Source organism: Stegodyphus dumicola, chromosome 3 (assembly GCF_044657685.1).
Source record: "Stegodyphus dumicola isolate Sdum_Otavi_A_Nest chromosome 3, ASM4465768v1".
In the NCBI taxonomy this organism is placed as follows: domain Eukaryota; kingdom Metazoa; phylum Arthropoda; class Arachnida; order Araneae; family Eresidae; genus Stegodyphus; species Stegodyphus dumicola.
The window spans coordinates 184,270,506-184,284,233 of NC_140770.1; the positions used below are offsets into that span (position 1 = coordinate 184,270,506).

Below are 13,728 nucleotides of genomic sequence, written 5' to 3' on the forward strand. Positions count from 1 at the left end.
GAGTTTACAAATTCCTGGGGGACGCCGCTATGCCAGCAGGAGGTATAAAAATCCGCCTTCAGCTGATCAGCTCATTCTGCTCTGCAGTGCAGTGGCAATTTTTATGGGCTTTCTTAAATAATCTTTTATTTTCTCTTTTTTTTTATGTGATATGAGTACACATCATCTCTTAGATTATAGTATGGAAATGAGGAATTGTGAGTAGGCTGAGGCAGGCCAGTCCCAAGCTAGGGTTGAAAGAGAAGTGGATGCAACACCAAATGCCATCTCCAGTTTGTGCAATCAGTTAAAAAACAGCAGGACAGTGTCCAGAAGACCAGTATTTTATACTTTCAGACAAAAGTCAGAAAACATCTACAGCCACACAACTATCTCGTGACCTCACTGCTTCCACAGGAACATCAGTTTCGATGAAGACAGGACTGTCTGATAAAAAGTCCAACATTTGCATTCAACTCACACTTTCCCACAAAAGAGAGCATTTACAATAGTGCATACAACACCAACACTGGACACAGCTTCAATAGGCCCTAATGTCCTCTTCAAGGATCAGTCCCCATTCAGTCTACAACCTGATTCTCGGCAATTATTGATAAGAGGGGAACCTGGAACCCGATACAATCCCAGCAACATAATGGAAAGGAACTAATATGGTAGTGGAGAAGCGATGGTCTGGGCAGGAATCAGGCAAGACACCCGCACACCGCTCCATGTATTTAACACTGATTCCGTGACAGGCAAGAGAGTATACAGCCTTAAGTGCAACTTTTCAGAAGTGCTACTGGCCCAGAGTTCATTTTTATGGATGACAATTCAGGACCAAATAGGGCCCACCTGGTTGATGACAATCCAAAAAGCGAAAATAGAATATTCCCTGAACTGATTGGCCAGTCAAATCTCCTGACCTTAAAATCCTATTGAATATGCTTGTGAGGGCTACTGAAATACACCAGCTCAATTCAGAAGCTTCTGGTGAAGGAATGGATGTGACTTTCACAAACAGTCCTGAACTTTCTTGTTAACACAGCATGACTACTCATTGTTCATGTTGCCTGTCAGTGGTAACAACACACCAAACTAGTCCCCTTTTTTACTGCCTTTTTTCAACCTCAAGTTTAGACTACACTACACTCTTGGCTATAACTAATGTTAATGAATTGCATTTCCATTGTTGTTTTGTATAAATTACTGTCATACAATAAACTATACACATACCTAATTTCATTTATTTCTATCAGTATTTTTTGAGATATTTGTGTAAAAGTGTTCCATCTTTTAATTTTGTCCACCAGTGTATTTCAAAGCTCAGAAACTATTGTATTAATGTGTTTAAATATGTTTATTTCTACGATTCCATTAAAAAAAACTTAGAAAACTGAAAGGCAAAAACTAAAAACAAATGGTAACAACATTTGATACTAACCACATTTAAAATCTAACACAATTCAATAAAAAGGAGAAAGTTTTAGTTAAATGACATCGCACTCTTAGAAATAATGACACATAAATATTTTCAAGCAGAAGACAGAAAAATATGCATATAAAGTTAAATTAAAACTTATTCAAACAATTTAAATTTTGTATAATTTTAAGTTTAAATTGGCACACACATTTTACACCTTTTATAATAATCTGTACATTTTAAGAGCAAAATATATAAATTAAAAAGGACATGATTTAATTATCATGCAATTCAATTTCAAAATAACATCAAATTCTATTACAAGCAATATTTAGGATAGAAAAATGACTGTCTTACAGGATCTGCAGATTCAATGGCTTTAATTCTGTCTTTCCTCTTAAGCTCATCAGTTCTATCTTGCTCAAACTCTTTCTGGCACTTGGTAAGTAAGAGCTTTCGGAAATTTACCTGTTGTCCAGGTTGTCCAGCTAAAGGCACTTTGATCTATTATGAAAAAAATTATGCATGTACCTTTCATGAAATAGCATGTATGCACATATATAACATACACATATCATAATAGCATAAAATGCATAATAACAAAAGTCCAGAATGTCCAGAATAAAGGCCTTAAAACTAATGTACTTTAGTGTTTAAATGCAAAAATAAAAGTAGACCTGTATTTTCATATGGATGCAAAGCAAATTTACTCCAATTCAAATCCTTAATTAAAAAAAAAGCAACTTTAAGAATTCACAGGTCTGTATAAAATTCCTGAATGCACAACTGAAATGTATGTGCTACACCAAGATGGCATATAATACGTCTTTTCTAGATGCAATAAACTCAACTTATCAAAATGTGAAACTAGCTAATATGGTGGTGTCCAACCTTTGGCCTCTTGCAAGCACATTTTCAAAACATCAACATTTTTGTTAAACATATTTCCAATCTTATATGATGTAGGGTTTTCCTTATTTTGCATAACAAATTTATTTAAAGTTTTTCTGTTCTCAACTTCTTAAACTTCTATAGCGCACGTTTCGTTGTTATTTCGCGGTCACGCTAGTAAGCCTTTTGGCTTTATCAGTTTAATATCATGCCGGTTAGAGTTCTGAGAGTCCATCTCTTAGTAGCAATTTTGAAGTGCGTTCTTGCACTCGTTTATTTTTGAGATTTTGATTTGTATTCTAGTCTACGTTTAGGTATCACCGCAAGCGAACGGTGTTTTGTAACGACGCACAAAGTCCGTGCTTTCTGTTAATTTAGTTTGAGTTAATAAAGGGTTATTTTGCACCCTTCTTCTGTGCTGGTATTTAATTCACGCCTGTGCAAGAATTCATCAGGTTCATTGTAGGATCTAAGTTAGTGTAAGTGGACAAGTAGAGATAGATCTTACAGTGATACATCTGAAATATTAATTCCGGCAAATGGGTTTAAAGATGAATAATAATATTGGTTGAACTTTATGGAAATCAGAGAAGCGGAGTTCAAAAATATTTTTCAGTGTATTAAGTTTTTCCAAGTATTTCTCTGTTTCAATTACTAATATGGCTTGATAAATTCTGAAAACGGGTTAAATTTTTTTCATCTGATTTATCCACAAATTTAACTTTATCTGAAAAGCAATTGCAGTCCCAGTCAATTCAAAAAAGGTTTTTTTCTTTTCGCAAGAGATCTTTGTTGAGTTCAGCTGTTATATCCGTGAGAAAATACAGATTGGATAACCAATCTGGACGATAAAATTTCCGAATTCCAAAAACTGCTTTATTGACATAAGAAGTTCTACAAATCGTTGAAATAATTTTCCCCTGCTGAGCCATCTAACATCGGAATTAAGCAATAAGATTCCATGTTCGCTATCAAGTTCATCAGCCGCGCAATCAATTATTTTATAGTGTCTTGCAAGATAACTCTTATGACTATAAGGGCTTACCATATTGAGAAATATAAATGAATGGTTATTTTAAAAATATTTTTTATTTATAATACCTAATCGGGCTGGCGAGCACATGGTTGGGCACCGCTGGTCTAAAACAATGCCATATCATGTAAAACTCTTGTGTTATGTGTCTTACACAGAAAAATATTTCTTTCTCAAAATTTAGCCTTTTTAAGCTCTTTAAAATAATTTGTGCAATCTATCTTGGTATTTCACATTATCATTATTACACTATAAAAGTTGAAAGATACAGCATTTATTATATTAATTTTGCTAAAATCAAATTACCCTACAGCCCTGCAATTTCGATTAATAAAAAATCTCACGTGGCCAGCACATTACTTTCCACCAGTTTCATATCTTAACATGAAATTAGCAGAATAAGCTTAAGGCAACCATCATTTCCAGCTGATCATTTGTAAATAAAGTCTAATTTGTTCACAAACTTTGAGGCTCAATGTTAATTATAAACAGTACTCAATTTTATTATTCTACTTATTACACAAACAAAAATGCAGGGGCATAAAGACTGCTTATTTATGTTATTGAATACCTAAATTACACTTCAGAATCAAATGACAGTCCAAGGTCAAAGTTTAGGCACCACGCGCATAGGGCACCATCTGTTAGAAACATCTGCATTTCTTTCCATGTATACCTTACAGCATAGCTAGGCCACAAATCCTCCGAGATGCAGATGCCACAGATGAACTGAGTACTACAATGGCTGATGCACACCTTCCAGAAAGGGTTAACTGCTTCATAATGAGAGCTTATCTTATTCTCACAGCACTTTGCAATATTCCAATATATTTAATGCATATAAATGTTATATGTTGTTCTCAATCACATACCCATTTTAAAGATCAAATTTGAGTCTTGTATCACATTATTTTTTTAAAAATATACAAATGTCTATTCAGAGTTTCAAGAAAAGTATCACTTCAGCCAAAATCTAATATGCTGTTTCTATAGATATTCCCTTAAATATTAAAAAATGATTATATTATATTTTAATACAGTTTTTCCATTAAAAACTGTTATGAGCTACTTCTGGTTGTCCAATTTTATCCAAAATCTAAGAACCTCTTTATATGAATGTAGGAAACAAATATAAAAAAACAGAAATTTTTGGAAGTTTCATTAAAAGATATCATGGATGAAAAAGAAGTCATCACATGCATACAATCATTGTAAAAATAGTAAAAATGTGTTATAGTGGACCTAATTTGTGCTCTTTCATTAAAAACTCGCTATTAAATTTTGGGATCGAAAAATCACTTTTCTTAGCTTTTTTCTTTTTAGAGAAGCATATAAGTTCAAGCATTTTTTTTTGGGGGGGGGAGGGGGAGCTCTAAGTCCCATCAGCGTAAAACAAACCTTTATGGGGTTCATGTAAAGTACCACTTCAGAATTTCCAATTTTACCCAAAATCTATTGAATTCTATATCAATATAGAAAGCTTAAATATGGAAATTTTTTAAGTTTCATATAACAGTTATGGATGAAAAAACTGTCACACACTTAAACATGGACAGACAGATATGATTCTAAAAAGTGTTGTGGGAACTTTAATTTGTACTTATCCACTAAAACATCACTTCCTTACCTATGTATGTATATAGGCTGGAAGGTAATGAAAAGAACATTTAAAAACATATTGATAGCTAACAAAATAATAAATTGTGCTTGCAAGTGTAATTCCCCTAACGAATAAAAGAAATGATTGCACTGCAAATTGTTTTACATACCATTACAAAAAAAAGATTTCATTTTTCTTATTACCAATCTACTTTTTAATAATTTTTATTCATATTAAAAATACTTACCAGTGCCAACTGTTTGCACATATTAGCATAGGGAACACTGAAGTTTGGTTCATCAATTGCTTTTTCAAAAACTAAATCAATTACTCCTTTTAGCTTTTCTTCTGTATTTATACTTAAAGTTTTCACTTGCCCAACAAGTGTTTCAAACTTTTGAGGAGTCAATTTGTTCAAGATTCCACGAACTTTCCTATATAGATCCTGCAAGTGAAAAATTGTAAAAGACCCTAAGAATCTTTTATGCATAACTTTTCATACTACACATTTTAATATACAAACTGATTGACAAAATACACGATCTAATTTTAAAATAAATTATACCTACCATTTCACATAGAAGTGCTTTTTTGCATAGACTTTTCATACTAAAATTAAATATATTGTTTTATATATCCAAACTAATTCCAGGTCATAGCAGTTTCTCTAACACATTAGGAAAATGGATTTAAAGTAAACAATATTCAAAATACATACAAAAAATCTTCAATTTGTTTGCAGAGATATCAGGCTAAAATAATGCAGGTTTTTCCAATTGTTTATCTTTCCTGTACATTTTTAGCAACAAAAATACTTTGAATTGCAGTAGTTTATATATCATTTTGAAACTCTATTTTCTCTCTATATTTCTATAATAATAATTTTGTTCCAAAATCATTTAGCAAAATATTTACTAGGTGTTTTTGTTTAGATGTCAAAACAGGATTTTCTGCAAATTTACTTTTATGAGTACAAGCTAGGCAAGGTTACACAATTCATTCAATTTTAGAATATTTCAAAATGCCATAACTAAGTTCTAAAGATTCATCAGAGGTATGTTCTTTCTTGGCTACAGAATTTTACATGAACTTGAAATCAAGTGAAATTACACTAAGAGTAACTATAAATGATTTGTTGGGGGTTAAAATAACGCAACGTAATTTTAATATGAAGGACTGCAAGTCCCTTATATTCATTTAATGACAGAATATACCTCATTCACTCAGAATATATTTTCAAACTCAGGTGTGCAGATTTTCTCATGAAACATTACATAGTAGATATGAGTTAATATAAAGCAGTTTGCATTCAAAAATATGCAAAGACTTCATTCCACTGTTATTGTGCATTTCAAAGGCATTGAAATTCATCAGTCACTGCAGCAATTGGTAGTGATATCAACAGTCCATAGATACCAACTGCCTGCATAAAAGCAAAAACTTTGGTAGCTCCTTTCTGACTTACGGCAGAAAGAGTTTCCTGCATAGCCAACATAAATGAATCACACTAGCAGCAAACTTGACGTCAACTGAAAATTGAAATTATACGGATTACAGATGTAAAACATTTACAGCCAGATGATTACAACAACAAATATAAACTTTGCAATGGTCGGCAATTCTACAATTTTGCTGCTTGCTGAATAAACCAGTGAATAATGTTTCACTGGTGATGAATGATAAAACCATTACTATCTCTGGATATTGTCATGTTCTAGTTTGACAGAAATGGGATTCATCAAAACTCTTATGCATCATTTCACGAAAGTGTACAAGGTCTGTCTCACCATTAGAACACTATCACAGGTATGTCGCATATTGTATCTGCAGTTATTTCCTCGAAGGAATGACGATGATGATGATGGGAAAATGCATATATCCCACAAGACTGGACTATGCTACTACCTGAATAATGAGCTCAACGTCAATAGATTGGGAATAAGGAAAAAAAAGACTTAATATTGTTCTGATAGCCACCAGAATTCAAAAGACCTCAAAATGATTTCTTTTCCTTTATATATATATACATATACAGGGTGAGCACAAAAACAGTCGCTGATTTCAAGGTGTCAAAAAATTAACAGTTACTTGGATATGTTGATAAATGCAATATCCACAACTTAGTGAACTCAAACATTTTTCATTTCTTTTCTTTACAGAATCGATACACATGACTTCGACTGCTAGAGGGCAGTGAAATCGAAAATGGCGTTCACCCCGCAGCAACGAAGCTGGTGTATGTTACAATTTGCAAAAACAAGCAGTGTTGTGAGAGTGCAGCGCGAGTTCAAACGAAACTTTGATGTTGATCTACCTATACACAAATCCATTTTGAAGTGGCATAAAACATTTAGTGAGATAGGTGCATTCGCGATAAAAGAAAAGGACATTCTGGCCAACCTTCTGTCTCGGACGAAATTGTTACCCCCAACTCTGAATGATCTTCAAGAAAGCTGCTGTCAACTCCATCACACCGGATATGCTACACATTGAGTGTTTGTGATTCAAATCAATACCACCAAAAAGTTTATGTAACTATGTTAAAACTTCGGGCAAGATACTTCTTTCCGGTATTAAAGTTATCCCCTTTCGAAACTGGGGATTGTTTTTGTGCTCACCCTGTATATGTAAGAAAAATAAAGAATATGTAAAAGATTAAATTAGCAGTGTAAATTAATTTCCCTTCTCTATTCTAAAAATAGTAACCCCTCTCTGCATTATGTCATTTCAAGACTATTCTATGTCATATTCTTACGTAATTATGATGATGTAAATGGAACTAAAACTCAACCAGCCAATAGTAATTTTGGAGCAATATTAACTGTCCAATAAGAATGTATTAAGAACCAAAACTAACTCAGTCTGAATAAGATTTCACCCTGAAAATAACGCACTTGCTTTCCACGCTTTGGCCTGGCTACAGTGCTGTCTGTCGGCTGCTGCTTTTTCGATACAAAATTGTCAAAAATGAATGCCTTTTGGAGCAGGCACATTTAATGTGCCGATTTGTGTGTAGCCGCAACATGTTGCTCAAAATAAAACTGAAGATTTAATCTGCCTTCGCCTCCAATTTCCTGGTCATTGTTCCTGAATTTATTACATATATATATCAAACTTCAGGATCTCCAACACTTCATAACAGCTCCCTTGAAAACCATTAATAAAGAAATACTGCAATATATATGGGGAGGAATGGAACACTCCTTGGATGTGTGCCATTAACAAGAGGTGCACAGTCTGTATATGCAACAAAATTATATATTTATTTTAATTAAGAAACATTAGAAAATTTAAAAATTAATGAAGATACCTGAATTTCAGCAGTCTCATCAGCAGGTTTCTCCACCTTATGAGATGGCTTCCATGCATTTTCTGACTCATGTAATTTAATATTTTGCGTAAGAGAGCTTGAAAATGAAATAATTTTTTTTGGCTTCTCTCCTCTTCCAGGCTGACTTCGACGATTAACAGCAGTGTGAGGCTGAAATTATTTAGATAAAATTAAAGAAAAAAAAAATAAGCACCTATAAGCACTTTTCAAGCACATTTTAAGAAACAAATAAGCACCTATAAGCACTTTTCAAGTACATTTAAGAGGAAAAAAAATAACAAATAAGCACCTAATTACATTATACACAACTGCATAACCTTAAACAGACTTGTATGAGAAATACGTGTATGTGTATTTAATTATGGCAAAGCACACGAGGGCTATCTGCCTAAGAGGTGGGATGCCTTCATGGAGAACTTTCTAAGGGAAACTGGCTCGTATACATGTTACACATGGGGAAAACCACGAAAACGCCAATGCAGCCAGCCCGTTTGCGGAATTCGAACCTCGGACCGAACTACCAGTGCTCAGCAACTTTACCGCTCGGCCGCTGGTGTATGAGAAATTCAGTATTTGTTAAGAGAGAATGATCATTACTCAACCATTGAAAACAATTACATTTTTTTTTTTTTAAATTTTAAATAACAGTTCACTTTATAGAACTAGTTTACAATGGAAAAAAAAAAAAAAAAAAACATGCAGAGCTAAATTATATTACAATATTTAATGATGAAATTTTAGTTCAAAATAGACAAAATAAATAACCAATAAGCCATATTTATTATATTCGCATGGCACCTAAAAATAAATGCAATTTATTTTTCCACTCATTTTAATATTTAAATAATTTAACTTAAATCAAAATTCTGAACATTTTCTAAATTTTCATTGTATAACACTTTTTCCTTAACAGATATTGTAAACAAAGTAATTTAAGTAAAAATGAGTAAAAAAAGGAACTTTTCTGATATCAGAAGACGGGAAATTGCTTCATGCAGACATCCTTTAACAGTAAAAGTTTAACTAACCGGCATACTCAGAAATTGCAGAGTATCTGAAAATTACGCATAGTCGAGCGTAACTGGTAAAAGAGGAGAAGGGGTAGAATGTAGCCGTTGTTTAGATTTTTTCAGCTAAATAATGCTTTTGACATTTTGATATGTGCATCATATAAAAAATAGTCCAATGGAACTGAAAAATAATCTGCTTAGCAAGCACAGTGGTGTGCTAAGAGGTAAAACTCTTTTATCTCTGCAAAATATCGCAAACTTTATTGCGCAATACGTGTGCCTCAATTCTTCCGCACGTGATATTACATAATCAAAATCAACAGCTGTCAGTATTCGGAGAATAAATAACGCCCCTTTGCTTCTTCCGGTTTTCACCCTCCTGGGCCCATGTGGCATATTTACCATTGAGCACGACGCGGTGCGATATTCCTGCCATACTAAATTATTGTCCTAGTCCTTTCTTCTGTCTGTAGAGTACAGGTGTCATGCAAAAATATTCAAACAGATTTAAGAGCGGTCAAAATGGATACTTTTTTTTCAAATACAATACCCGAATTTTTTCGTATTTCCAATACTTCCTTTACTTCATATATGGAAGTAAAAAATTAAAATTTTCCCAAAATGTTTCAAAACCTCACTAAATTCAGCCCCTGTTCATATTCAAATTATATTTCATTTATAATATATTTAAAATTTGTTCATACTGTTGCAGTAAAAACATTGTTTTTTTTTTCATGGCACATGTATAGCAGAAAAGTACATCCCATATTTACAGAAGTTTCATTTTTTATCCCAATGACTTTTGAAGAGTGAAACTTCGTCAAGACAAAGCAGCAAGTCACACTTTGAAAAGTACCACTGCTTTCCTTGAAAAAATTATGACAGACACAGGTATTGCATATTTATCTTTTCCATGTATTCCGGAGTAGTCCCCTGACATTTATACCTAAGGACTACTGTACATTTGATCTCTTGAAAAGGGTTCTCTGTAAGTGTAAATTCACCATGATTAGCAGTGAATGAGAAATGAAAATCAATACCTGATGAATAATAAATATCACGATGCTGACTTATAGTCCCAAAAATAATACCAGACTGAACATTTATAAAATACTCTTAACATTTTAAACATTAACCCTCTCGCTGTGCATCCCGCGATTTCCACAAGCAACGTTAAAGTAGCAAAATTTGTCCAACCTGCGATTTCCGCAGGGACGAATTTTTGCCATCTATTTAACTGTGCAACATGCCCTTTCCCCGTTCAAGGTTTCCTTTCCACTTTTCTGTGATGTTTAATTGTTTATTTAGATGTGGGCTAACAGATGGTGTTAGTTGTCCGATACTTCTGCCATATTCCTGACAATATTCCCGACACTGATAGTAGTTCTGACTCTGATTTCAACTGTACTGAAGATAGTTATAGCGATTAAAATTTCTCGGATTCCTCTGCAGATAGTGACGAATGAGAAAATTAAGTTTCTATTGAAAACGTTCGACAGCAAACTGATATGCAAAAATTTTCATAGTATATATGTTTTACCTTTGTATTTTATATAATAAATCATAATTTAACCAATATTAATTTTCAAAATTCTTCTTTTATATCATTATTCTTCAATTTCAGTATTCTGACAACCTTTTTCTATGATCCAATTCTATATTGAAAGGGGAGGGGAAAAAACTTTCACAAAAAAATTTTTGTATATTTTAACAATCTCTAAAATTAACATTTTAATATTAGTTTATAATTCTAAAATCTCTAAAATTATTTAATTATATTTTAACTCCAAAATATATGTAGATTTGAAATATGTAATAAAAAATATGCAATTTTTGAACTTATTTTGATAAAAAAAAAGTATGCAGAGAGAGGGTTAATGAAACCAAACCATAATTGTTTAAAAAATGTGTAAACATGATCTGCACGTTACCTGAACAGAAAGTCGGTGTGTGTTTTAAAAATATTTATACACTCTAAATACTACAAGATATGTTGATTTTATAACTTGCATATAATACAAAATTAGAGAAGGGAGGGGGAAAACTTACAGGTCTTGGTACACCACCTCTTGCATATGTTGGCATAAATGGATCAGTGTAATTTCGAACAGGAAGAGACACTGGCACAGCTCTATTCACTTCAGTTAGCTTTTGAATATGAGCCTAAATAGAATGTATGAAAAATTGAACTGAAAAAGCCAATACTCCACGTTTTATACACACATTAAGTTCTAAAATAATTTAAAGCAAATACTAACTGAAAAATAAATGCAAAATTTGTTAAAAAATCTTAATTTTCCCTAATAACTCTTAAATATTAGTACTGAAAGCCACCATGAATATGTTAATAACCTGCATGAATAAAGTGGAAAAATTTAACATCCAAAAATCACATCAATGAATTAAATGCTTACTTCTATATATTACCATAAAAGAAATGATTTTAAATATTAATATTCTTGGACATTTAGAAACAAATATCTAGTGTAAACTATGCATTTGCCAAGCATTACAATACATACTGAAATTCTTTAACACACTTCAACAACTAAATTAATCCTTAAAATTAGTTCGGTATGGTTTCTTTTGCCAAAAGAAAAAATATATAGTAACTCTTTTGCAGCCTTTTTCAAGCAAAAGGTAATGGACTCTCTCAAAAGTAATAAGCGATGAGGTTTAAAAAATGACATTATATTATTGCATATTTAGAAAGATACAGCATACAAGAAATATTGTATGGCAAACTGCAGTTCATGAGCCAAATGAAGTATTTTAGTCTCTTAAACGCACATTGCAAAAAAAGCCTAGTTTTATTTTGAAGACTGAAATATTTCACCTTTATTGCCAAATCTTTAATACAAAGGCAGTAGAGAAGAGCACAGCTAACATAAAACTTTTACTTTCTTTTAGCATTTTTCAAAATGCAGGACACTAAAGCTTTTTTTAAAAAAAGCAATAAATTGTTGCTACTGAAATCACTACTCTCAATCACACATTTCAATCTCAAATTTCATCAGTCTCACATTTGGTCACATTATCTTTCACATTTATCAACAAATTTTCATTATTTTAGCAAAGTCAAATCAATGAGTAAAGATAAGTCACATCAAACAGTTAGGCATGGAATTTTCATTTTGCTTGTTCCAAAATACTGACACTAATGAAATCATTGTAGATCTTCCAAGGATAGGTACCACACTTCCTTCGCCTATCATTTTCCGTCTTTCTCCCATCTGGTCTTTCAGTCATCTTGTATGTCTGACATATTCTTCATGTTAGGTAGAATGAAAGACGGCTCAATGGAAAACTGTATTATTGTTGAATGCCCAATTACTTCACATTTACTCAAATACATGGAATTTTATTAAAAATTTTACTACACAAACTATCAAAGTTTTCCCAAAGCGTATTATACAGGAATGCCACTCAAACAGGAGAATGAAACTCCCCAACTTTTACAGGTGCTTTAAGAAAATTCCAGTCTATCCGTGTAATGCACGTTGGCTGTGGTTAATTATGGTATCACCAGAGAACAAAAAATTTGCCAATTACATATGATATATATATATAATATTAAATGAATCATTTAAACCGACAGTTTTCAATTTCCTTATTAATAAAAAAATTCCTCCCTATAATGTCTGTCCTCATGTGATAAGTTTAGAAGCATTTTTGAGATTTTCCATGCTTGTGTCTAGTGAAAAGTAGAGATAATAAAGAGAAGATTCTAGTATCAGATGTAAAATATTGTGATTTCATTTTCTTCCAGATGTTTTCCAAAAAGGAAGAAATTCATTGCAAACTTTCTGTAAAATACATGCATATTAATAACATGGAGAGATTTTTTTTTATTTTGTCACATTTTTCTGGAATCTTCTAGATTTGAGGGTCTATAAACCTTGCCTTCAATTACTTCTTATCTTTCCAAGCTGCAATGTCTAAAATCCTAAAGAAAAATTACCCCTACCAATTTGGTAACAGCAAAAAGCCAGAAATATTTTGGGGAGAAAAACAGAAGGAAAAAGGTGTAAAATTAATTTTACCAAGAAAAATGATGCATATTCTGAATATTCTGAGACAATTACATGGGTATTTTCCTTTTGCTAAGAACTGCTTCGTAAATTCTGCATAGCATTATAACTTGTTTATTTTTCAAATTCAAGATTATATAAGTGGCCAAAAGAAAAATATTTTATTTTAATGCTATTTTTTATACATAATTTCAAAGTATTACCATTATTTTGATGAAATTTATCAATGTTACAATGTTCTTAAAAAAAAAAAGTTGAAAAATTCCCAGATCTCGGCATTAAAAATTTTCTATAGAAACTGATCTTAAAATCGTCAAAATGTTGAGAAATCACCAAAGTTGGAGCAATTTAATAAAAGAATTCACATCGCCAAAAGCGAAAAGTTGCTTAAAAGCTCTTCATCAGAAAAAATGAATTTTGAAATTCTTAC

General features: G+C 32.2%; 1 protein-coding gene across 2 annotated transcripts in view; it reads right to left on the reverse strand.

The window, feature by feature from the left end:
- The window catches only part of eIF4G1 (eukaryotic translation initiation factor 4G1), a 163,443-nt gene that overhangs the window by 28,270 nt on the left and 121,445 nt on the right, over positions 1–13,728 (reverse strand). For both annotated transcript variants that reach the window (XM_035362888.2, XM_035362889.2), the window contains 4 exons: positions 11,317–11,430; positions 8,237–8,407; positions 5,174–5,371; positions 1,760–1,906 (listed from right to left, as the gene is read on the reverse strand). In XM_035362888.2, coding sequence (XP_035218779.1) covers positions 1,760–1,906; positions 5,174–5,371; positions 8,237–8,407; positions 11,317–11,430 — 630 coding nt within the window. The remainder of the gene's footprint in view (positions 1–1,759; positions 1,907–5,173; positions 5,372–8,236; positions 8,408–11,316; positions 11,431–13,728) is intronic.